General features: G+C 42.8%; 1 protein-coding gene across 3 annotated transcripts; it reads right to left on the bottom strand.

The window, feature by feature from the left end:
- Nucleotides 1-3,011: 3,011 nt before the first annotated feature.
- On the bottom strand, nucleotides 3,012-26,587 carry LOC148003400 (disks large homolog 5-like). 3 transcript variants are annotated; one of them, XM_087568630.1, is made up of 6 exons: nucleotides 26,550-26,587; nucleotides 26,044-26,396; nucleotides 10,267-10,426; nucleotides 8,804-8,935; nucleotides 7,952-8,135; nucleotides 3,012-3,805 (listed from the first exon to the last, which is right to left on the bottom strand). In XM_087568630.1, exons 4-6 carry the CDS (start codon nucleotides 8,893-8,895, stop codon nucleotides 3,800-3,802), a joined length of 282 nt encoding a protein of 93 aa, XP_087424756.1. In that variant the 5' UTR covers nucleotides 8,896-8,935; nucleotides 10,267-10,426; nucleotides 26,044-26,396; nucleotides 26,550-26,587; the 3' UTR covers nucleotides 3,012-3,799. The 3 variants fall into 3 exon arrangements, with proteins under 3 accessions (XP_087424756.1, XP_087424755.1, XP_087424757.1); XM_087568629.1 differs by lacking the exons at nucleotides 26,044-26,396; nucleotides 26,550-26,587 and adding an exon at nucleotides 11,155-11,347; XM_087568631.1 differs by lacking the exons at nucleotides 10,267-10,426; nucleotides 26,550-26,587 and having other exon boundaries at nucleotides 26,044-26,217.
- Nucleotides 26,588-26,886: the final 299 nt, after the last annotated feature.

The following is a 26,886-nucleotide window of genomic DNA, read 5'->3' on the forward strand; positions in this document are numbered from 1 at the left end:
GCCCAGACAGTGCACCAAGACCTTAAACCGGTACTGAAAAACAGACTACAAGACTTAATTCACACACACTCACACACAGCGGCCGCTCTCTAGCACTCACACTAACGTACCTCCAAGTGGCATTCGGGTTTCGGGGGGGGGGGTCACGCTCAGATCCCGGACGAGCCCCAAATGAAAGAGCGTACCCCAAATCGGGGAGCCCCGTCTCTCGGTCCGATCGCGGGCTGGGGTGCCCCCAGGAATCACGAGTAGCCATTCTTGATGTAACAGCAAGAGGTAGCTTTATTAAACGAGATCCCGAGTCTTAGCGGGATCCAGGTCGACACGTATCTCACACAGGAGACAGAGGAATCGACCCCGAGCCTCCAAACTCGGGGGTTTGTATAGGGGAGGTTAGGGGCATTCGTGCGGTTACACATGATTGGTCAATTCAAATGGTGCACAGTTACTTTCGGCGCGGAATTACATCAGCAAGGAGTACGTGCTCTCTAGCAGCTCGGCAGGCAGGTAGGGTGGCTCATCTCACTCAGGGGGGTGAAGGAAGGGGAGGGGGTGGCTATAGATGGTCAATGTCCTTGGGGCTGATAGCTGGTTTGGCAAGTCCTATCTCTGGCTCTCCCTCAGGCACATCCGTCCCTGAATATCCAAACTCTGACAATGAGTAACCTTTTTAAAACTCTAGTTCTACAATACATGTCCATGAAGCTTTCACCAAGAATCCCCATTCTGTGTTCTAAAATACTATATATATATATACACACACACACAGTGAATCCTCATTTATGGTCAGCTATGGGGATTGATTCTCTGGGAACCTGACTTTGAGATAGAGATAGATGTATAAATGTGTTTGACAAGTGCTCTTGGGGACCATGGCTGTGACAAAGAGGAGAGAAGAAGATAGGGTGGAGAGCACTCTGGCTCTAATGCAGTCACAAGGGTATGCAGGCAGCCCTGTGTGGGGCTCAGGAGCTGGCCTGACCCTGAAGTCTTAGCCTGCACTGGAACAAGCAGGAAGCCCGGCATTAAAGTCCCCATTGGCTAAGGACGAGGTTCCTGGTCAGAAACTAGTTACCACATTGTAACCACATAGCCATCCCTTCTCCAATATCATTCTTCCGGAATTTCCAAGTCCAATCATGAGGATATTTGGGGCTACACTCTGATCTTTTTCTCAGAGCAAACATAAAAATCAGGTGGATGGGCAGGGAGTGGAATGGCCTAAGGTTAAGCTAAACCTCAATTTTAATGGGTCCATAAGTTCAGGAGGGAGTCCATTTTATCATTGTCATCTGTGGCTTCTGTGTCCTTATCCCGGGTGTGCTGACTCTGTGATACGATGCCACCTCAACTCACATATGTCAGGGTGAAAATCATGTATGACTTTTCTGGGAAGAACTCTGCCTTTTCCTACCATGCTCCACCATGTTCATAGCAGCCTTATTTATAATAGTCAGAAAATGAAAAGATCCCAGATGCCCTTCAACAGAGGAATGGAAACAGAAAGTGTGGTACATCTACACAATGGAGTACTACAGAGATATCAAAAACAATGACTTCATGAAATTCATAGGCAAAGAGAATGAACTAAAACATATCATCCTGAATGAGTTAACCCAATCACAGAAACAAACACATGGTATGCACTCATTGATAAGTGGATATTAGCCCAAATGCTCAAATTCTCCAAGATTCAAAGACCAAATGAAATTCAGGAAGGATGACCAAAATGCTGATTCTTCACTCCTTCCTTTAAAGGAGAAGAAGAATCCCTATTGAAGGGATAGGGATGCAAACTTTAAAACAGAGCCTAGAGGAATGTCCATTCAGAGTCTACCCCACATGTGGCCTATACATATACAGCCTTCAAACTAGATAAGGTGGATGAAGCTAAGAATTGCAGGCTGATAGGAACTGGATATAGATGTCTCCTGAGAGGCACAGCCAGGTCATGTCAAATACAGTGGCAAATGCTAGCAGCAAACCACTGAACTGAGAACTGGACCTCATTTGGAGGAATTACAGAAAGATTGAAAGAGCTGAAGGGACTTGCAACCCCATAAGAACAACCATGGCTGCCAAGCAGAGTTCCCAGAGACTAAACCAGTACCCAACCACTATACAGGGACTGTGCCATGGCTCGATCTGCATGTGTATCAGAGGATGGTCTTCTTGGGCACAAAAGGAATGAGCAGCCCTTGGTCCTGCCTAGGCTGGGAAAGTGGATGGCTGGTGAAGGGAATACTTTTATAGCAGAGGTGGAGGGCGATGGTATTCAGACTTGTTTCTGGAAAACAAGGAAGGAATAACATTTGAATTCGAAATGAAAAATAACCAACTAAAAATCAACAACAACAAAATGGTATTTTGAGCTTCGAATCAAAAAAAGCCACAGTCAGGAAATAGAAAATTGTATGCCTCTGGTTTTCTTCAAATATGCTCGGGGCCCAGGTAGGTTCTGGGCCTAGGCTGAACCAAGCAGGTTCCTGCCACTGACTGCTCCTCTATTCCTGTTTCCAGAGGCACCATGCAGATTAATATTGGGCCAGAGATGTGGGAAGAGCTGGTCAGAAGTGGCTTTCTTTCTGTGGTCTCAGGATTATCTGCATTCCAGGGTGTTCAGGATTTTCTGCCCCAGGATTTGGGTGCAGGATTCCCGATGGCTTTAAACTCCCTTATGCCATCTTTATATGTCCTGGGAGGTGTTACAGAAAAATTAATGTTTATCCTATTAATTTGGTCAAAACTGTCATCGACAGAGTATAATTTAGAGGTAACTATATATTTGACAGCAAGCATACACAGTGGGTAATGTATGCATGATGAAGTTGAAATTCAGAGTTGGAAACACAGTGCACAGTGACTGTATAAATGCCTGTGAATCTCAGTCTGACTGGGAAGTGATTTGATGCCCAGTCCCCATGCGAATGCACAGATCCATCCCTCCCTGATAGCTGTGGGACTTCAGATGTTGACACTAATGATCAATAAAGAAGGTTCTTAAGAGTGAAGAGTTTGAGATTACTCCTTTATTGACCAGAATACATCCAATTTACTTGATAGTAACCAAATGCAGGTAGTCAATATATACAGTCTATATCCTTATCAAAATAGAAAAGCAAATGAACAAAACAACAACAACAGATAAATAACAAATCTTCAAATGAATAGAAGGAAAACCAAATAACCAAAACAATTAAAAATTAACCAAACTTTAAATAGAGGAATTGCACTAAGCATTTTTTGCTGCTCCTTTTGCAGAATAGACTTATAGCCTGTGGCTTGCCTTGGAGACATAGTAGACAAGCAGTTAGTGATGGTAATAATCTTTTCAAGAGGAGTGGAAGTAGGTCTGTATTGTTGGAGTGGGGGTATTAAGGAAAAAGCCTACCAATATTGAGTATAAATGGTATTACAGACTTTGTCACAAAGTCTTTCCAATATTGTGAACTGATCTCCATGAAACTCTTCTGGATGACCCATCAGGACAAGTACAAATTTACACGTGCACAGTCTTTCTGGATGACCAGCAGCTCTTAATTGATGTGCATCAGCACTTCTCTGAGTCCCTCAAAATGTGTACACTTGCTGGACAGAGGCAAGGTGAAAATACAGCGTATTCAATCCAAAGAAATCAAACTAAAGGAGGAAAATGCAGTCCACAATTGCTATGGACAGTACAGATGAGATGCAATAGTGTTGCATTTGCTGTGCACACTTAGTTTTCCTCCTGTAGCACCTCTCTCCAAGGGAGATCTTGTCCTGGACTGCGTCATGTTCGAGTTTCTGCTGGAGAATTTCATACCTAGCAGAGCAAGGGAAAAAAGGTTTAGTGAGTGGTTGTCAATTCAGCTCTCCCCCTTACATCAGCTCTATTCAGTTGGATAATCCAGCATGACCTGTCAGCTGAGGTCAGTCCCTGCATCCCCAAGTGTCCTAGAGTACCTGCGCTTGGATTTATATCTCACCTTTCAAACTGCTAGAATTTGAACTGTGGACTATGCACTGTACTGGGATTAAGAGAAAAATGAGCATTTTTTCCCACTGGTCCAGGTATATGACATTGATAATAACATTGTAGCTATGTCTGAAACTGAGTCCAAGAGAGGTATGAGCAACCTAGAATACCATGTGGATGCCTTCTGGAGAACAGGTCCAGAATTGAGGTGAAATTTCTGATTATGTGAGCACTGAAGGAAGCCGTCTAGTTTCCATTTGTAACCACTGTATCTGCAAATACACAGAGAAGCCATCTCACTTCAAATTCATGCTCACCGCACAGATCCTGTAATCACTGAGAATGTGCTCCAGGCAAATCTTCCCAGCGTACACATGGACATTAAAGGTGATTGTGATGTAGAAACAGAACAGCACCCTGTAAGTCTATGGCTAGTGTAAGGCAATTTGTGAGAGGACAGAAGAGTAAATGTCCTCAGATCTTTCCGGAGAGATCACAGGAAGAAAGGAGTAGAAAATAGCAAGAAATCCAGAGGATCATGTATATTGTTTCATGGGCAAAATTCACATGAACTGTACCAGAACTATACTCTGATTAGCTCTTTAACTGCCTGAGGCTGAAATCCAGGTGGGGTGGTCATCCACACAAAAAGGGTATTTATATAGGGAAGGATATTCAAATGGCTTCTTCCAGCCTGTGTTCCTACCTGAACATTAATGCTTAATGTAAAGATTCCCCAGGATTCGCTGGAGGCATAAAAACAAATGTTGAGTGGGATATGTACATAGTGGCCAGAGCCTATAGACAGCTCAGTCAGTGATGTGCTGTCCTCCCATAAACCGTCATAGACACAGGGTTCTTTCTCCATTAACAATCTGGCTTAGCAAGTCCCAAAGGCTGTGTAGAGCTGTCTTGTTGCTCAGCAAAGGATCATATGTTGGTGGTGGACTAGACTCTTGTTCTTGTTCACTCTTTCAGACTTTCCCCAAAGTGTGCAACTTCTTCTAATCGGAGCTGTCTTTACCATAGCCTGAGTGACCTCATGCCCAAAGCTAGAATCACAGGAAATCTCCATAACCAGTATCCAAATCAACAAATTTTCTCCCCGTAATGTGATTGTTCCACAGATAATTTGAATAAGTAAGTAAAAGCTTGCATGGATTATCTCTCACTGAATCAGAATCTATGGAAGGGCTCCATCGTATGGTACACTTTTACTCCTTGGCTGATGGACGTCTGGATAGATTCTCCTTCAAGGTTACTCTGGGACCACTACAACATTGATGCTCCCTAGTTGCAATGGCAATACCTACTCCTTATTGTGGAATCACTGGGTTAACTAAAACTTCTGTTCCACTTTCTGAATATGGCTTCGCATAGGGCTACCTGTTCTTACACTGTCAGACCCATTTGAAGCTCATCATTTCTCCTAACCCATTGAGGCTGAAATTAACTGAGAGACAATGATGTTGATCGACAGCACTTGCAGAATGCTACACAGATAACATAGGGGAACGCTTTGGATTATCTGTGCACCTAAAGGGGTTCCTGAAACTGCCCTGTTCTTGCACCACAGCATAGCTATGGGACTTTTTCTGGATGATGATACAATTCCAAGCAACTCAAATTCTCAATGAATAAAATCCAAGCCAAACTCCCAGGGGACGTTGTAGTGTGCCAAGGTAGCTCAAAAGAAATGGTTTAAGGCAATGTGGAAAGCAACCTTGGAGAAGACACAGTGAGTGACACAACCTTCCAGTGGGCTTTCACAATTCACAAAGAACAGAGAAGCAGAATAAACTCATGGATTTTTCTAGAGAAGCCTTGCCCTTACCTCCCAGTACTCCATTCCTTTGATGTGCTCCAAAGGATTTCAATGCAGATCAGTAGTTTTGCCCCTAATCACTTGAAAATCTAACTTTAGAGGTGTTTTTGTGTCCTCTTTTTGGGGGTTGCATATCTAATGGATTTTATTGTCCTGCTTCTACACCATAACAAAAAGGGACCTGCAAGCTCTAGGCCTGTACCATTTGTTACCCCTGTGAAACACGACTCACTTGAACATATTTCCACTCCTCCCCCAGACTTCACAAGATAATTCTGTTCTGAAATTTTTGGAAACAGAATAAATTAGTAATTTAAGTGTCCTTTTGCTGTACAGAGCTAGATGGAGATGCCAAATGACTGGGCAGCTCTATTTCATGTTTCATGGATGTAAAGTGAATGCTTAGAGTACTTTTCTCATGAAACTTGGAATTGAGGGAAACACGCGTTCACTACTGCAAACACACATACACACACACACACATATACCCACACACACACATGACACACACACACACACAAACAAACACACACACAAACACAGACATACAGATACACACTCGCATGCACAAATGAAAACTTTGCTCTTATGCAGCACATTTCCTGTTGCGTGAGGAATTAGTGGGAACAATGCTGTGTACAAGTCTCTTAGACTCAAGCAGGCTGTGCTGCCCTGGCCTGTACTCATTTCCACTTCAGGAAACCTTTCCATGCAGATACTTGCTGCTCCGACAAGTAAGTGACATGTTCTGCACAGATAGCCTAAACAACACAACATCAAATCCCCAAGAGAGAGATTTCTAGGAAAGGACTCCATCAAGCTCTATGCTGACTCATCATAGGCCCCTCACTAAAGCTACCCTGTTTCCTTCATAGAAGACTTTGGAAGCATCAGAGAAGACAGTGACTCATGGTCAGTTACCAGGAACATTTGATCACATTTGATTTCCTGTGATATTAAAGCAACCTCAATGTCAGTCAGAAAAAGGCTAAATAAATAACATACAGTGAATTTTCTGAAATGCAGCACTGTGTACGATATTGAGAGGGAATCTATCCTGAAAGGATGCAGTGCCCATGATATAGTCAGCAAAGCAATGTCAGCAGAGGGTTGCACTCTAGGATTCCATGCAAGATCATGGTGAAGCCAATAAGACAATCCAGAATCTTCCCGGGGGGTACCTCTGTTCAGGTAAAGTGAAGAAATCTAATCCTTATTTTTAAAATAGCTGAATGGTTTAAGAATGTGTTGAGACAAATAAGAGAGGGGGCTCATCTTGGAACTGGACGAATGATGCAAAGACTGCTGGCCAGCACAAAACAGGAAGCTTCATGTTTGTTGAGAGACCTAGGCTTAAAGGACTAAGTTAGATAATGACTGGACAAAACTGCATGTCATGAACTGGCCTCCCCGCGTGCTCCCTAAGATGCAGGTCAGCACAGCAATGCAACTTTCTTGGTGAGAATTGGGGGTACATATGGATAACTCTGTTCTTGAAGTCTGAAGTCTCTCATGCCAACCCTCAGCCTTTTAGAAACCTTTTCCACATCCTTGCTTTTCTAACCAGCTTCAGGTTGTAAGGCCCAGTTATGAACTCTCCAGGAGCACTCAAATGAGACAGGACTGACATGCTGATACACAGGCTCTGTAGTTACCCAAGATCTATGAAGCATGAAGTCACCATCTTCATATACAGGGACATGAGGGGAGGAAGAACAAAAGCCACCACAAATGACAATGAGAACCATTTCTTTGGCATTTCCACCAGGCTCTGCTCCTTGAAAACTACTTACTTCGTGAGTCTCACACGATCCCGGTAAAGAAAATGAGCTCCAGGCTTTTGCTTCATCCCTCAAAGCCCTGTTCTAGTCTAAAGAGGGGCTCCCACATAGCACCCTCCATACATAATGGCATGTAGTGCTGTGCTGTGTGATCAACCTATCTCCCTTAATGAAGTGCAGATTCTCGAAGAGCAGGAGCATTTGCTTTCCAAACATGCAGTTTTTTGAAAAGGGGCTATCTCCACAGAAAGCCTTGTAAACCATCACATGAATGAACACTTGGATGAGACCTAGGTCAGGACATGGATCTGTCAATAGACAGTTACATTGGTTGTCTATGTTTATGGTAAGACATGAGGACAACCTGACCCTGAGTCCTAACCCTACCTGCTGTTGCTTGGCTCTGGGGTCACAGATGTTCATTCCGGCCTCTTCACAGAACCTCTTTGTCTCCACAGAGGATGCTGGCAGTTCAGTCTGCTCCACCAGCAGTTCTCTCTTCTCATTCAGCAAAATCTGTATATTGTTCTTCAATTGAGCTTGTTCACGTAGGAGCTGGGATTGCCTGATGCTGAACCACAAACAAAAAATGGTAAATCCCAGCCAGCTTCTATTTGCCTGTCACTCCTGCAAGTCCAATCATCCCTTCAAGGGTCCTCATCCTCAGAAATCCCCAGAATAGAGCCACACTATACAAGTTAGCACCAATTAGAGGAGGTCAAATCCAGAATCCACATTCCACATGAATCAAAGTACTTCTGAAAATCCTGACACTAAGACGGTTTATATAAATCAAGGAAGAAGAGATGGTCCATAAGGGAGCTCGTATGTCCATGGTATGGTGAAACCACCTTCACGTTGTGGGGAAAGCCCCTCTGAGGGGTAGTTGAAGACCCAATAGCTATAGAATCTTTCCATGTGTTTCTCATGGATCACAGATCTTTAAATCTCCTGTCAGAGTCCTAGAGATTCAGAGTTGATTGATATTCCCATCATGGTGCAAACCTTTTCTATCTAGAGGATCTTTAACGGGGAAAATAACAATTGGAGGGTCTTCTACACCCTTCACATGTACGACAACTGAGTCCAAGAGCTACAAATCTAAGACCCTTGCCAGGAGGCAGCCTTCTTGTTAAGAGTCAGACACCATGGAACCAGAGCTCTGACTTTTGTTAAAGTCATACAGGACAGAAGCACTCCCTGCCTAGTGCTGGGTTCTCATCTCTGTCAGCGACTCACCGGTAGGAACTGTTCACTTGTATGAGCTCCTTGTACCTCTCCATGGCATCACTTATGTAGTTGGTCATCATTTGCATAGCCATAATTCTCATCTCATATTCGGATTGAAGTACTGGCAATTCGACATCCAGCCTGGGTTAGGTCATGGCCCAAGAAACAAATAACCATCTGAACTCATGATTTCAGAATTAGTTGAAATGTAAATAAAAAATATATAATAAAAAAGTTCAAATTCAAGGAATGGTGGAAGGGAAGAAAGTGGCAAACTCAAAAACCAGACCAAAACCCAACAGTGAGACTCAATCCACAGAAAATATTTCTATGTAAATAAGCAAACATTTGTTTTGAAATAAGGACTCCTTGGAATCCTGAGAGATATGGTTCTGCAAAGACTCACTATATAGGAGGGGGCAGAGCCTGAGAGCTGCCTGTTTGGGAATAACAACGGTCAAGACAACAGTGACCATTTCTAGGTCACAATAAACAATCCCTGGATAGTTAAAAAAATAAAAAACTAAAGATTAAAGCAGGTGAAACAAATTAGGTAAAATCAGACTGTTCTCTCGATTACTTAAACTCAGTATGTACCACATACTTGCTCCTTCAAAGTATTTGTACTGGTTAAGTTTATTATCCTGGGCACAGGACAACAGAGCCACGGTACCAGTTGGAGGGACCTGACCTTCAAGAGCTGGCCAGGTGAGCATGATGGAATTGACTAGTTCAGGAAGAAGATTCCTCCAGTCTGTGCCACAGCTTTGGGCCCAAGAGAAAGCTGTGATGACATTTCTCTTGTTTTGAAAGCAGGTATACTCAATCCTTGGTTTCTATCGTTACATGAATTCCCAGAGGGCATAACTAAGTTTGACAGGGAAGAGGATTTATAGCACCTCCTCCCCTCGGGAGAGTCCTGGGTGCCACCAAGGTATACAGAAGGAGCAAAGTGCTCTTTTGATCAGTGTGGGCCTCCACATACTCATCACTATCATGACCTGCAAGCTGTTGGTCAAACAAATCCTCAGACCCCATCAAAGGTCCCAGACGTCCTGATCCTGAGTAAAACACCACATATACTTCCACATATATACATACCAACCCATATCCAAACACACTTAGAATGCCAACTACATCCATGGAGGTGCCATAGAATCAGTGTATAATGAACAAATTCAGAGGAAAGAGTGATGACGTGCAGGCATTTCATTCACACACACAGTTGCAGCAAGTGTGACCAGGTCCTTCCAGCTGCTGACAGAACCAACGCTAATCCAAGAGGCTCAGGGTCAAGTACAAAAGAGGTTGACCCTAAACACACAGCACCTAGCTTATCTCACAAGCAACTGCCTGCCAAATCTCCTTAAAATCCAGGATGAGAGGTGAAACTCTCTCGTGCTATGAGGAAATCTCAGGTTAGCAGAGAGAGAGCACAAGACAGTGAACAGGTTACTGGGCATAATGACTACCTGTGGTCCCACTCATCATAGATATAAAGATCCAGGATTTGATAAAGTTCATCCTTCTCGAATTGACACTTCTGGATTTCAAATTTGAGTTCCTCCAGTTCCTTTAGACACTCCTCTTGGTTACTGATGACATTTTGGGATGATGCCTTCCTACCAAAACCTGTAGACAGATATACCCAAGTGAATTTGCATATTTGAACCAACGGGCAGAATAGATCATTCTGAATCCGAAAAGGAGGTTGAGGGAGGGGAAATGGTAGAGACTGGGTGAATCCCTGAAAGAGCAGAAAAGCTTTCCTAAAGGTTGATTCTTAAGCTATGTCCCTCATCCCAACCTCTAATGCCATACACGTGCCACACTCACTATTAAACAACCCGCGGCACTGAAAGTTATAATCTGACTGAGACATAAACATCTGCGACATTGTTATCTCATATCAGATGTGGTGCAGATAATCCTGGAGTTCATAATGACTTCATAATGCTTAGCACCATCAAGCTCTAACCAAGTGTGGTCCAGCCCAAAGTGTCTGAGAACTCAATTCATGACTAGGGGTGCATCCTTCCTTGTTCTCGCCATCAGACACTTATGTAACCTACAGTAACCTAGAGGATGAAGTGCTTCAACTCCCAACCATGGATTGTCACATTGTTAATCTCACAGTGCCTCCTCCTGCCAATCATTGACACTCACAGTTAAAAAGCTTCAAGAAAAGACACTGAAGTCTTACAACTTTATGGCTTTCTCTCAAATTAAAGATCTGGAACTCCTGACTCTTGGTTTGCCTTTAAAAAATCCCAAGGCTCCTGCTTGTAAGGCCTAGTCTTAGAAGGCACATCTCAAACCTACCTCCTTGAGGATGTTCCCCAACTCTGCCCACGACTCACCAAGCCTTCCGCAGAATGATTTCCTCCTTCCTGTTTCACTAGAGAGGGGGTCAGCTTCTCTCTGACCTGGTGCGGTCTCTCCTTGATCAACACTTTCCTTCCGAAATAGCCTGAGCAGCTGGCGAAACATGCCTGCTTGTGAACCCAAAGGGAACTGAAGTAATATCCCAAAGGCAGTTGGTGTCACCACAACACTGGTGACATCACAGAAGATTCTAGGGATCTCTTAGATACAATACATTGTCCAGTGAGGGGCTTACTGATGATGTCACTGGAAAATTCTATGGCCTACCTGCTAACCAGCTCTCCCCACACTGATGAATTTCTGTGGGGACCCTTTCCTCCAGTCTCCCATGTGTCACTGAGAATACCATTTGGCAACCTCTATTTCAAAGCTAGATATGTCTTCCTGCTTCATTAGAAGTCAACAATGGTTTTGCTGCGGAGGGTTGCTTACAACCCTGAATTGGAGAACAGATTTTTCTTAGCACCCAAATCTCTAGGGGCCAAGGAGGAGGGACATTTTCCCGAAAAGTAAATCTACTACTCGAGACAATGCATGTGACATACGTTTCCATTCCTAAGCTTTTCCCTTTTTCTGGAGGCCAATATATTTCTTCTATACCTCTGAGTGTATAAAACCTGGAAATATTTGCTTACTGTGCAGTCCTTGAAAGCCGACATTGTTTCTATTTACATATCCATGTATTTCACAAAATCAATGGTCTATAATCCTATTTTTTTGCAATAAAAACTCCTTTTACTTGGGAACATAGTGATCAACTACAGGGCATATATAAAATAATAAATTTCTGTCCGTTTTATATATTATGTAGGACATCCTCCCTTTCTCAAATATAACAAGACAATTAAATTGGACATCAGTGAGCAAATGTCAACCTGGTACTTGTGTTACTACATTGTAACTATATAGCCATCACTTCTCCAATATCATTCTCCGTGAATAGACAAGTCTAGGCATGAGAATATTGGGGGCTGCACCATGATCTTTTACTTGTAGCAAACATAAGAATCAGGATGATGGGAAGGGAGTGGAATGGCCTGAGTTCAGGTTGAACCTCAATTTTAATGGGTCCATACGTTCAGGAGGGAGTCTATTTCACATTTTGATATATGGATTCTGTCTTCTTATCATAGGTGTTATAATAATTCAACATGAATGTGTGCTATAATGCCACCCCACCTCAGAGATGTAAGAGTGAAAATCATGTCTGACCTTTCTGGGAAGAACTCTGCCTTTTACTACCATCTGGAGTTATACAACATCACTATACAAAGCTCAGAAGAGAGGGGTGCAGATATGCGGGCCTTAGAAGTTGAGGATCTTTTCTTCTGATTAAGCCACTTGTTTTTCCTATGTAATTTTTCCCTTGCTCTTTTACTAATGGTGGCTGACTTCTTTCCTGGCCTGAGGTAAACTGGAGTCCAATCTTTTGGATTACCGAACCTTCTATTTTTGAGATGACAGTCCCACCAAGGGTCCTACTGCATACAGTAGGTATGAATAAGTCTCAGGGGCTGGAGTAAGTTAAAAACGTCTGTGACAACAAAGAACTGATTAAGAAAACAAGAGACCAGCTGCTCATCAAGATCCCAGTTGTATGATAGTAAGAAAATGTGAATAGGGCTCAGGTGAAAAAATAAATTAATTAGGAGTTCATAGGCCTAGAAGGGTTATCCTTTGCTCTCAGTGGAGCTGCCCTTCTTTCTGCCATTCCTCACCCTCTGCCACATGACCAGAGACTTCCCCAAACAACTGGCTGGCCTTGCTCAAAGACCTGCCTGGGCTTCTCCCTGTAGAATAGGAAATGTAGAGTCCTTGAGGACTCACCAAGAGGTCTCCTCCACACAGGTTCCTTGTTGTCAAAGGGAAATGTTCCTGCAGAATCCTGCCATGGCAGCAGGAATTTCAACCTGGCTGCTCTTGGTCCAGCTCACTGGGTGCAGGCCTGAGGCCCAGGGGTATCTGGGGAAAGAAGCAGCACACACTACCTCACAGCTCTCTCTTTGTTGGATGCAACTGCTAGGACTGTGATAGGATTTTTGTTTCTTTGTGTGTTTATTAGAAATACCTACAAAGCTGATTAAAGTTGCAACATGCCTTCATACCCAGCATGCAGAATGTTTTTACATCGTTGTTGTTCCTGTTTTATGTTTAGATTTTTTTTTTAAAGATTTGTTTATTTCATGTATGTGAGTACACTGTAGCTTTCTTCAGATACACCAGAAGAGGGTATCAGATCCCATTACAGATGGTTGTGAGCCACTATGTGGTTGCTGGGATTTGAACTCAGGACCTCTGGAAGAGTAGTCAAGGTTCTTAACCACTGAGACATCTCTCCAACCCTGGATTTTGTTTTTTAATCCCGTCAGGAAATTTCCCTGTGCTTAGAATGTTAAGCACATGCTCGGGAGGGATCGATTATTCAAGTTCGGCAAAGCTTTTGTTCTCACCATCACTCCACAGATGATGCCATTACTTACTTTGAAATAAGAAAACAGTTATAGAGAAGTAAATTAACCTGTAAGCTATCAAAGAAGAAACACATCATGATTGTGGAATGGCACCCCAGTATTTTGTATTTCCTAAGTTATTTTTATTTTAAACTTTTTTATTGGGTTTTTTTGGGTACATTTCATCTTTTTTAAATCCTTAAAGGTATCTTTTATTCCTCTCCTCCCATTTACAAGGTGGAATTTCACCTGTGATTGTTAGTCCAGATGGTTTGGTCAATGGCTTAGATATCACCCTGGCCTAGTTTCCTTGGCATAAGCTGAGTTAGAAGCAGACTCAAAGGTTCAGGACTCAACAAATAATGAATTCCACTACATCTGGATAACTAGCCTCACAGCCAGGAAGGGACTGTATTTCCATTCACTATTTAACAAAAAGATGCAGTTCATTAACATGTAAAAAAATTTCTCATGTATATTAAAGTGTTTACCATGATCATACAGTTTTTCAAATACCTGGCATTCATCTTTTTCCAAATCCTAAAATTTCTTTCTTATTCACAGTTCCTTTTTTTGATTATTTCTTAGTATTATTATCATTTTTTAAAATTTTAGTTTTTTAAATAGATATATATTTTTTATTCAAAACTTATTCCGTTTCCCAGCTTTTGGTCCTTAAGCCCCCCTCCCGTGCCCTCTCCCATATGTATGCTCCCCCAATCCATGCCACTTAGAAACCCCTTCCCGGAAAATCCCCTGCACTGAGGGTCCCACCTTGTTAAGAACAAGGGCTTCCACTTCCACAGGTGCCCCAACAAGGCTATTCTCTCCTACACATGCAGTTGGACCCCTGGGTCAGTCCATATATAGTCTTTTGCTAGTGGTTTATTTGGATGGCATTGCTGTTCTTATGGGGTTGCAAGTCCTTCAGCTCTTTCAATCCTTCTTCTAATTCCCATAAAGGGCATCCTATTCTCAGTTCAGCAGTTTACTGCCAGCACTGACCTCTTTATTTGACATGCCCTGGATGTGTCTCTCAGGGGAGATGCATATTCTGTCCCTTTCAGTAAGCACTTTTTAGCTTCATCAATCTTACCTCGTTTTGGTGGCTGTATATATATGGGCCACATGTGGGGCAGACTCTGAATGGCTGTTCCTTCAGTCTCTGCTTTAGATTTGGCCTCCATATCCCCTCCTATGGATATTTTTGTTCCCCATTTTAAGAAGGAGTGGGAGCATCTGCACTTTGGTCATCCTTCTTCTTGAGTTTCCTGAGATCTGTAGATTGCATCTTGTATTTTGAGGTTTTGGTCAATATCCACTTATCAATGAGTGCATATTGTCAATGAGGGGTGCTGAGTACCTGGAAGAGAATGAGGGACAAGAGACGCGAAGAAGGATGCCAAGACAAGAGTCTGATCAAGGTGACAATTTTATTTTTCCCCAAGGCTGAATTTGTACCATAAAAAGGTAAGAGAGAGAGGGGTGAAGTAAGAAACATTTACGCATGCCAAGGACACAATATTCGTGTGGTCAGGGAATCGGCTGATGTTGACAGGATGTCAGAGAGGTCACAGGTTTGTCATATCTATTAGTCAACAGGATGTTGGTTTTTCAGAAAGGTTACAGGTCATGACATTGGGGTATCTTAACGTCACACGTTATCATATGATTATTCATCTTGACCACCACATTTGTATTAGTCTTCTGCAGCTGGGGATTTTCCATGAACCCAGTCATACTTAATGCTAACCATAATAATAACATCAATAATGGAGGTCTTCAAGGCCATCGCTCCCAACAGCATACCAAGTGTGTTTTTCTGTGATTGGATTACCTCACTGTGGATGATATTTTCTAGTTCTTTCCATTTGCCTATGAATTGAACGTAGTCATTGTTTTTGATAGCTGAGTGGTACTCCATTGTGTAGATGTACCACATTTTTCAAATCCATTCCTCTTTTGAAGGGCATCTGGGTTCATTCCAGCTTCTGGCTATTATGAATAAGGCTGCTATGAACTTAGTGCAGCATGTTTGTTGTTGTATGTTGGAGCATCTATTGAGTATATGCCCAGGACAGGTATAGCTGTGTGCTCAGGTAGTGGAATGTCCAATTTTCTGAGGAACGTTCGGACTGATTTCCAGAGTGCTTGTACCAGTTTGCAATCCCAGCAACAATGGAGGAGTGTTCCTCTTTCTCCACATCCTTGCCAGCATCTGTTGTCACCTGAGTTTTTGATCTTAGCCATCCTGACTGGTGTGAGGTGGATTCTTAGGGTTGTTTTGATTTGCAATTCCCAGATGACTAAGGATGTTGAGCATTTCTTTATGTGCTTTTCAGCTGTTCGATATTCCTCAGCTGAGAATGTTTGCTTCAGCTCCGAACCCCATTTATTAACAGGGGTGTTTGGTTCTCTGTACTCTAACTTCTTGTGTTTTGTGTGTACTTTGGATATTAGTCCTCTATCAGATGCAGGATTGGTCAAGATTTTTTGCCAATCTGTAGGTTGCCTTTTTGTCCTAATGACACTGTCCTTTTCCTTACAGAAGCTTTTCAGTTTTATGAGGGCCCATTTGTCGATTCTTGATCTTAAAGCATAAGCTATTGGTATTTTGTTCATGAAATTTTCCTTAGTTCTTAAGTCTTCGGGACTCTTCCCTACTTTTTTTCGATTAATTTTAGTGTATCTGGTTTGATGTGGAGGCCCTTGATCCACTTGGACTTAATCTTTGTCCAGGGCAATAAGAATGGGTCAACTTACATTCTTCTACATGCTTACCTCCAGTTGAACCAGCACCACTTGTTAAAAATGCTATGTTTCCTCCATTGGATGATTTAACTCCTTTGTCAAAGATCAAATGACCATAGGTGTGTGGGTTCTTTTCTGTGTCTTCAATTATGTTCCACTGATCTGCCTGTCATTATGCCAAAACCATACAAACTTTTGCTCTGTAATACTGCTTGAGGTCAGAGATGGTGATTCCCCCAGAAGTTCTTTTATTGTTGAGTATAGTTTTTGCTATCCTGGGTTTTATGGTATACCAAATGATGGCAAATTGCACTTTCTACCTTTAGAAAGAATTGAGTAGGAATATTGATGGTGATGGCATTGACTCTGTAGATAGCTTTTGGCAAAATAGCCATTTTTTACCATATTCATCCTGCCATTCTATGAGCATGGGAGATCTTTCCATCTTCTGAGATCTTCTTCAACTTCTTCAGAGACTTGAAGTTCTTGTCATACAGATTTTTTACTTGCTTGTTTCAAGTAACAGCAAGTTATTTTATATTATTTGGGACTATTGTGAAGGCTGTCATTTCCCTAATTTCTTTCTCAGCCTGTTTACCCTTTGTGTAGAGGAAGACTACTGAATTGTTTGAGTTAATTTTATACTCAGACAGTTTGCTGAAGTTGTTGATCACATTAAGTAGTTCCCTGGTGGAATTTTGGTGTTGCTTATGTAGACTATCATATCATCCTCAAATATTAGTATTTTGACTTCATCCCTTCTATTTTTTTCCCTTTGACCTACTTTCATTGTTTGATTGCTATGGCTAGGACTTTAAGTACCATATTGAAAAAGTAGGGAAAGAGTGGTCAGCCATGTCTAGTCCCTGGTTTAGTGGGATTCCTTCAATTTTCTCAGTTTAGTTTGATGTTAGCTACTGGTTTGATGTATTTTTCATTTTCCTATATTTAGATATGGGCCTTTAATTCCTGATCTTTCCAGGACTTTATTAATGAAAGGGTAATGAATTTTGTCAAATGATTTCTCAGCATCTAATGAAATGATCATGTGTTTTTTTTTCTTTGAGTTTGTTTATATGGTGAATTTCGTTGATGGATTTCTGTATATTAAACCATCCCTGCATCCTTGCCATGAGGCCTACTTGATCATGATGGATGATCATTTGGATGTGTTCTTGGATTCAGTTTGCAAGAATTTTATTGTGCATTTTTGCATCAATATTCATAAAGCAAACTGATCTGATTTTCTTTATCTTTGTTGTATCTTTGGGTGATTTAGGTAGAAGAGTAATTGTGGCTTCATAGAAGGAGTTTGGTAGTGCTCTGTCTCTTTGTATTTTGCGGAATAGTTTGGGCAGTATTGGTATGAAGTCTTCTATGAAGGTCTGATAGAATTCTGCACTAAATCCATCTGGTCCTGGGCTCTTTTTGGATGGGAGATGTTTAATAGCAGTTTCTATGTCTTTATGAGTTATGGGGTTGTTTCGATGGTTTATTTGTTCCTGATTTAAGTGTGGTACCTGGTATCTGTATAGAAAATTGTCCATTTCCTTCACATTTTCCAGTTTTGTTGAATATATGTTTTTGTAGTAGGATCTGATGATCTTTTTAATTTCTTCAGATTTTGTTGTATGTCTCCCTTTTATTTCTGATTTTATTAATTTGGATACACTCTCTGTGACCTCTGGTTAGTATGGCTAAGTGTTTATTTATCTTGTTGATTTTCTCAAAGAACCAGTTCCTGGGTTTGCTGATTCTTTTGATACTCAGTTTTGTTTCTTCTTGTTTGATTTCAGCCCTGAGTTTGATTATTTCCTGCCTTCTACTCCTCTAGGGTTTATTTAATTTTTTTCTAGAGCTTTTAGGTGTGCCATCAAGCTGATGACAGATGCTCTCTCCTGTTTCTTTTTGCAGGCACTCAGAGCTGTGAGTTTTCCTCTTTGCACTGCTTTTATTGTGTCCCATAAGTTTGGGTATGTTGTATCTTCACTTTCATTAAGTTCTAAGAAGTCTTTAATTTCTTTCTTATGTCTCCAAGGAACAAGTTGTTATTGACTTCAACTTCCATGTATATGTGGGCTTTCTGTTCTATTTGTTGTTATTGATCAGCAGCCTTAGTCCGTGGTTTTTTGATAGGATGCATGGGATTACTTCTATCTTCCTGTACCTGTTGAGGCTTGTTTTGTGACCGATTATATGGTCAATTTTGGAATAGGTTCCATGAGATGCTGAGAAGAAGGTATATCCTTTCGTTTTAGTATGGAATGTTCTATAAATATAAGTTAAATCCATTTGTTTCATAACTTCTGTTAGTCTTTCTATGTCTCTGTTTAATTTCTGTTCCCTTGATCTGTCCATTGATGAAAGTGGGGTGTTTAAATCTCCAACTATTATTGTTTGTGGTGCAATATATGATTTTTTTTGAGCTTTAGAAAGGTTTCTCATTGTTTAGGGACACAACTGCTATATACTTTACAAATATAGCAATAACCTAGAACATCCGCAGGAAGCCTGTGACCATTGGCCACATGAGGATGAGTGTCTTTCAAAGTTCATCATGATTTTTGGTAAGATCTTCCGCATAATTGGTGGCTTGGCCTCCAATAAACATGGTCCAGTTGTCTAGAATCTCCTCCTTGGTTAGCATCTCATCCTTGTTTTTGTCAGACTCATATACCAGATGCCAGGCCTCAGCCTGTGCATGGTCATAGTCCTGAGGAAGGATCCAATGGTGAATCTCATCCTAGTCCAGCTTCCCATCCTTGTTCAGATCTAGGAAATCACTGAACTGCTCCCAGACAAAACCCAGTCTGTCATAGGGGAATTGTATCATGGGAAAAAGATGTCCAAAATGTACTCATCCTGGTCCACAAAACCATCCCCGTTCTTGTCGATATCCTCCAGGGTTTCCAGAACTACAATCTCCTTCATATGTTCTAAATCCTCTTAGTGTAGAAAAGCAATGAACCCGTCCTGAGTAGCTGTCAGGTCACCGTCAAGGCCTTAAACCTCCTCTCATCTCGTGGAGGCACCTTTTTTTTTTTTTTTTTTTTTTTTTTTTTGGCTTTGAATCTTTTTATTGGATAATTTTAACTTACATTTTTTTGTTGTTTTCAGCTTTTTTTTAATTTATTCAATACTTAATAATAATTCTTTGGTTTCCGGGCAAACATCCCCCTCCCCCCTCCCCTTCCTTATTGGTGTTCCCCTCCCAACCCTCCCCCCATTGCCGCCCTCCCCCCAACAGTCTAGTTCACTGGGGGTCAGTCTTAGCAGGACCCAGGGCTTCCCCTTCCATTGGTGCTCTTACTAGGATATTCATTGCTACCTATGGGGTCAGAGTCCAGGGTCAGTCCATGTATAGTCTTTAGGTAGTGGCTTAGTCCCTGGAAGCTCTGGTTGCTTGGCATTGTTGTACATATGGGGTCTCGAGCCCCTTCAAGCTCTTCCAGTTCTTTCTCTGATTCCTTCAACGGGGGTCCTATTCTCAGTTCAGTGGTTTGCTGCTGGCATTCGCCTCTGTATTTGCTGTATTCTGGCTGTGTCTCTCAGGAGCGATCTACATCCGGCTCCTGTCGGTACGCACTTCTTTGTTTCATCCATCTTGTATAATTGGGTGGCTGTATATGTATGGGCCACATGTGGGGCAGGCTCTGAATGGGAGTTCCTTCAGTCTCTGTTTTAATCTTTGCCTCTCTCTTCCCTGCCAAGGGTATTCTTGTTCCCCTTTTAGAGAAGGAGTGAAGCATTCACATTTTGATCATCCGTCTTGAGTTTCATTTGTTCTAGGCATCTAGGGTAATTCAAGCATTTGGGCTAATAGCCACTTATCAGTGAGTGCATACCATGTATGTCTTTCTGTGATAGGGTTAGCTCACTCAGGATGATATTTTCCAGTTCCAACCATTTGCCAACGAATTTCATAAAGCCGTTGTTTTTGATAGCTGAGTAATATTCCATTGTATAGATGTACCACATTTTCTGTATCCATTCCTCTGTTGAAGGGCATCTGGGTTCTTTCCAGCTTCTGGCTATTATAAATAAGGCTGCGATGAACATAGTGGAGGACGTGTCTTTTTTATATGTTGGGGCATCTTTTGGGTATATGCCCAAGAGAGGTATAGCTGGATCCCCAGGCAGTTCAATGTCCAATTTTCTGAGGAACCTCCAGACTGATTTCCAGAATGGTTATACCAGTCTGCAATCCCACAAACAATGGAGGAGTGTTCCTCTTTCTCTGCATCCTCGCCAGCATCTGCTGTCACCTGAGTTTTTGATCTTAGCTATTCTCACTGGTGTGAGGTGAAATCTCAGGGTTGTTTTGATTTGCATTTCCCTTATGACTAAAGATGTTGAACATTTCTTTAGGTGTTTCTCAGCCATTCGGCATTCCTCAGCTGTGAATTCTTTGTTTAGCTCTGAACCCCATTTTTTAATAGGGTTATTTGTCTCCCTGCGGTCTAACTTCTTGAGTTCTTTGTATATTTTGGATATAAGGCCTCTATCTGTTGTAGGATTGGTAAAGATCTTTTCCCAATCTGTTGGTTGCCGTTTTGTCCTAACCACAGTGTCCTTTGCCTTACAGAAGCTTTGCAGTTTTATGAGATCCCATTTGTCGATTCTTGATCTTAGAGCGTAAGCCATTGGTGTTTTGTTCAGGAAATTTTTTCCAGTGCCCATGTGTTCCAGATGCTTCCCTAGTTTTTCTTCTATTAGTTTGAGTGTATCAGGTTTGATGTGGAGGTCCTTGATCCACTTGGACTTAAGCTTTGTACAGGGTGATAAGCATGGATCAATCTGCATTCTTCTACATGTTGCCCTCCAGTTGAACCAGCACCATTTGCTGAAAATGCTATCTTTTTTCCATTGGATGGTTTTGGCTCCTTTGTCAAAAATCAAGTGACCATAGGTGTGTGGGTTCATTACTGGGTCATCAATTCTATTCCATTGGTCTATCTGTCTGTCTCTGTACCAATACCATGCAGTTTTTATCACTATTGCTCTGTAATACTGCTTGAGTTCAGGGATAGTGATTCCCCTGGAGGCATCTTTTTAAAGTTGTGATGATCGGAGCTATCTTGGAATTCAGCAAGGTTTCCGAGGTAGTAGCCATAGGTGGCTGCTTGTATTCTTACCAGGAGATCTTTTCCTCTATGTCCCTATCATAATTCTTCCAGAGTTTAGCCACATTATGGTAGATGTATCTTTTCTGTACCTGTTTGACCCAAACTTTCAGGTCTTCAGAAGTAACAAGGCCGCCTCCATCACTGTCAATTGGATCAACAAATTTCCCCAGCCTCTCCTGCTCTGGTCCAGACATAGCTATCATAGGTCTTGGAGTCCTCCTTGCCCAGGAAGACCTCATGATTGTAAAGGAAGCTGTGCTTGTTCTCTGGTGGCCACTAGCCCTGCTCTGAATCGGGACAAACCATGTGCTCCTTGCTCATCATGCTCTTGGCCCTGAACGCCAAGACCAGAGCCAGCAGCAGCCCATGGAGAGCTCCAGGCTGACATCTGGCACCAGAGTCGTGATCAAAGGGAGGCAGCAGGGAAGTAGGGGCTCAGAGCACCTTATCCGCTGTCCCTTCCCCAGAGAGGGCTTTGTTACATTTCAAATGTTATACCTTTTCCTGGTATCCCATCCACAAAACCCCTTATAACATGCCTCCCCCTTCTACTATTAGGGTTTTACCACCCCCCCAAACACCCAGGCCTACCTGCCTCCCTGTTCTGTTTTCCCCTACGCTGGGCCATCAAGCCTTGACAAGACTAAGGGCTTCTCCTCCCATTTGTACCCAAGAAGGCCATCCTATTCTACATATGCAGTTGTACTCATGGGTCTGTCCATGTGTACTCTTTCGATGGTGATTTCAGCCCTGGGAGGTCTGGTTGTTTCTTATTGTTGTTCTTATGGGGCTGTAAAGCCCTTCAGTTCCCTCAATTCTTTCTCTTACTTCTCCATTGGGGACCCTGATCTCAGCTGAATTGTTGGCTGCAAGCATCTGCCTCTGTATTTGTCATGCTCTTTACCCCACTCTTTTGAGCAGATCACCACAGAACAACGAAGATATATTGTCTTGGAGTGATGATCTGTAGACAAATAGATGATTTCTTAATTCCTAAGGATGGTTCTATAAGAATTCCTAAAATTAGATTAGTAATTTTAAGCTTTTATAATAGGACTGCTATTATGTTTTATCTGGTAATCAAAATTGCATTGAACTCTCTTCTATTCTTAAAGTGTCATGAGTGAATTGCTTCTGCAATACCAAGCAGGCATCTACAAATTAGAGCCCATCCTAAGAGGGTGTAAACCAATTAACCAAAGTTCATAAAAAGAGAACTAATGATTTACTATAGATGCAAGGACTGAACATAAATAATTGACTGGATTTGCCTATAGGTAATTTCACTTATTCTTTTCTCATAAAAATTACATCTTTTAACTCTCTATGAACGTGCAGAACTAGTGACAGATGGTGACGGTTTATCCTGATGATTACTCTTCATGGATGTGCATGTAAACATTCTCTGTTGTAAACTGATTATCCAACTTATGATTTGAATTCCTTTGCAAACTTGTGGTGAACTTTTCACCATGTGATGCTGTGTTCAGAAAGATATACAAATGCTGAGGACAAAGAGAGAGAAAGCTTTTTAGACAGAACTCAACAGAACAGAACAGAACTGAAGAAGAACTTAGAAGTAAAGGCATAGCGTTGAGAGTAAGGCATTGAGAGTAAGGAAATTATTGTGTCATAAGAGCAAGAGGAAAGGAGATAAGAAGAGAGCAAGGAGAACCTTTTAAGCCAAACTTTATGGAGGCAAAACTTTGTAGAAACTTTTAGGAAAACTGAAGAACTTAGAAATAAAGGTTAAAATCACTGCTCTTCAGCCTTCAGCCTGGCTCACTGGCTAGCCTCTGCTCTTCAGCCTGGCTCACTGGCTAGCCTCTGCTCTTCAGTCAGGCTCACTGGCTAGCTTCTGCTCTTCAGTCAGGCTCACTGGCTAGCCTCTGCTCTTCAGTCAGGCTCACTGGCTAGCCTCTGCTCTTCAGTCAGGCTCACTGGCTAGCCTCTGCTCTTCAGTCAGGCTCACTGGCTAGCCTCTGCTCTTCAGCCTGGCTCACTGGCCTATGGGGCCCTAGCACATTGCTTAACCATCTACTCATGACTGCCTGACCACGCTGACCACCTGACCGCCCTGACTTCTTAAAGTCGTCCTCTAGAAAGAGCACAAGAAACCAAAGAGAAACGCCACAGCAAACTTTTCCCATGGGCTTTGCTTAAGATTAAGTACTTTCACTATTTCTTTAAAAAAGCGAAATATAATTTCCGCTATTCATATGGCCAAGAGAACTGTGCAGTAGTCATTGCTTTATGGAATTTGGGGCTAAATCAAAAGACTACTTTATTCTATTACGATGTTATCTGTGTACTGTACGATGTATCTTTAGAAAACACAACACTAAATTCCTAAAGTCTAGATGTTTTAAGACATCAGCTCATGGAGAAACATAACTGCTTCCTATCTAGACTGGCCTCTTTTGCTATACTGCAGGTACAATCAAGTTTCCACACTACTTCCATGATTTTCAAGAATGATTAAGAGAAAAATAAGTTGAACATAATGGCCAGAAAGGGGGTTCTGTCAAGTTGTCGTATGTGGGACAAGATACCAAGCTATGAATGGTAAGCCGAAAACCACCTGTTCCCGAAAGTAACAGAACTTACAGAAAATACATCCTTTCTTATCATTCCTCTGCCCCAATGGTCAGAGATTTATTGAGCACCTACTAGAATCCTAGCCCTGTGCATCTAAGGGTGTAATGGTGAATAAAAAAAATTAATAAAAAGCTTCATTATGGAATAAAGAGAAATGAAACATAACTTTGAAACTCAGAATTCAATATAAGCAATACCACCATTTCTTTAACTGGTGATTTCTGAAAACTTCATCATTTTTTCCATGGGCTTCTACAGTAATGATACTCAGTCTCGATTTTGTAAGTCACAAACAGGCAACTCACACTTCTTTCTTGGCTCCCACAACTGTCAAAGGGAACAACACTGTCGCTGTCCATTGTGCTTCCCTATCAATCCTGCTGGATGGTAATACATTCCAGTCTTTTAAATGTGTAAACAGGCCACCACTTGAGGGGAAAGTTATTATAATTACCCAAACCGGTATACTCTCTAAAATTTTCACATACATTTTACTGATATCACAAAGCAAATTCACCACAAATATTTAACCAATTCAAACAGAAACATTGAATAGCTCTGCAAATAGGATCAATAATCACATTCACTTGAAAACAACTATCATGGAAACAAACGACGTAATAGGAGAAAAGATACATCACTAAAAGCTCCACAAGCAGCAAAAAAGACACTACATTTCTTGGTTTGAAAGTTAGGTGATACACTTGATCTTTAAAGACAGGCAATGTACTTGATCTTTAAGCCCTGTCCACATAGAAACTGCAGTAGATGACAATCTTTTGTAAGATTTATTTATTTATATGTCAGACAATGCAGCTGTCTTCAGACACACCAGAAGAGGGCATCAGTACTCATTACAGATGGTTGTGAATCACCATGTGGTTGCTGGGATTTGAACTCAGGACCTCTGGAAGAACACTTGGTGCTCTTACCCACTGAGCCATCTCTCCAGCCCTCACAATGGCCTCTTACACAGCATCACTTGGTCTATTTCACTAGATGGCTCCAGGGTGATAACAGAGAAACTTTCACAGTTCCTGAGCACTTCTGAGTTCAAACACCACCAGTGCCCACTCTGTGCTGTTGGCACATTCTGACCTGTCTCCTAAGGGTTGTCAGCCACAAAAGGGACGGGTTAGCACCAGACAGCATTCACTGCCCTATCCTAAAAACCCCCTCGATTCTGAAAAAGCCACATTCCATGCTTGCTCCATATTTGTGGAAGCCAAATGGTTGATCTGGCTCAAGGCTCTACTTTTCTTAGCACATCAACTTTCTTTTTCCACTTCTTGTCACAAGTAGTATTTTTTTTATGCTGCAACTACACTGCAATGTGTGAAGTAAACCACCATAAACTCTGGGTGTCACCTCTTGAAATTTAAAATTCACAAAACAATTCATGGCTTTCTAATCAGCACCATGGAAAATAAACAAAAACAAGCAAAACCATTCCAAAGGAACTTGCTGATCTGGAGGCCTGCTCATGGCAGGCAGGAAAGAATTAAATTATGCAGAACTGTAATCTCTCAGAGCTCTGGAGGCTAAAAAAGAGGAAATCTCTGTTTATGTTCCCTTTCTCCGAGTAATTGAAGGAGGGTATTTTACATCCTCCAAATACAATCTCTTGCCAGGGGCAACCAATTTCAAAGTAGATCAGAAGAAATCTATTAAATAATACATTCATTGCCTGAGGTTTTAAGAAAACATTTTCCCAGGATCCTGGTCCATTAACAGCACACTCCAGATTACCTCTCCATTCTTTCCCAATGCCTTGGGCTTTCCAATCCCTACTTCAGCTCTCCATACATCCCTGAACCCTCCCTTCCCCTACCCTGCCTCCTTCTGCCACTGCTTTCCCAGGACAGGGGGAAGGGGAGGGAGGGGAGGGGAGGGGGCGGGGCCAGAACCAGCCAAGGACAGACGCGGGTCTCCTACCTACCTTGATTCTGTTGCTCTGGCGGTGCAGCCCGCCCCGCTTGCTGCTTGCTGTCCCTGGGGACCAGACCGGAGGTCGGGCTAGGGTCAGCGCGAGCTCCACGCCTCGAGGTCCCCTGGCCTGGGCTTCGTTCCTGGACACTGAGAGGCTGCAGTCTCCGTTGGAAACACCGCCGCTGTCATAGCGCGCCCTCCCGTGGCCGAGGTGACCCCAAGGCCGCTAAGGCCCGCTTCCCTGGTCTCTTCTTCTGCTTTTTCTTTTCTTTTTTTCTCTCTCTTTTTGTTCGCGACGTGGCGCCTGCGAAGAGCTCGCCTCCAGGAAGGAGGACATCATTCAGGCAGAATCACCTCTGGGCCCTGCCGGGGTTGGAGAGGGAGAGAGAGGAGTCAGCTTGGGCGGCGGCTCCCCGGCTGCTGGCACCTGCGGAAGGAAAACTCGCCCAGGCACACGCGCTGCTGCCGGCGCCAAATATAACGCGCGCGCCCGGTCCCCTCAGGCCCCGCGCTCACCCACGAGCTCCGCGTGCCCTGAGGTCCCGCTCGGGCGCGGTCGAATGGCGGGGTGGGAAGGACACGTGTGCCCACTCCGTGGTGCAGGCAACACGCGGAAGTGCGACCCGCGGAGGCGCCTGGTGCCGAGCTCCCGGCTGCGCCCAGGCCCGTCAGTCCCCCTCAGGGCTCTGCGGAGGCCCAGGGCTGCTTCTGAGGCCCCCAGGCCCACCGTGACCTAACCGCGGCCAAAGCCTCCGGATCTTCCAGGTGCACCAGGCTGGAGGCTTGGGCATGGGGATTGTAGTTGCCACTCTCCTAGGCCTGCTCAGCAGGGCGCAAGCCACCACCTGCTGTC

Source organism: Rattus norvegicus, chromosome 9, assembly GCF_021556685.1.
Source record: "Rattus norvegicus strain SHRSP/BbbUtx chromosome 9, alternate assembly SHRSP_T2T, whole genome shotgun sequence".
Classification (NCBI taxonomy): domain Eukaryota; kingdom Metazoa; phylum Chordata; class Mammalia; order Rodentia; family Muridae; genus Rattus; species Rattus norvegicus.

Excerpts from the sequence above, each read along its gene's own strand:
- LOC148003400 (XM_087568629.1), bottom strand. The coding sequence starts at position 11,284 with ATGTTTCGCCAGCTGCTCAGGCTATTTCGGAAGGAAAGTGTTGATCAA. Across the intron at positions 10,427-11,154 it reads ATCATTCTGCGGAAGGCTTG|GTTTTGGTAGGAAGGCATCA; the intron begins GTGAGTCGTGGG and ends ATCTGTCTACAG. Across the intron at positions 8,136-8,803 it reads CAAGTGAACAGTTCCTACCG|CATCAGGCAATCCCAGCTCC; the intron begins GTGAGTCGCTGA and ends TTTGTGGTTCAG.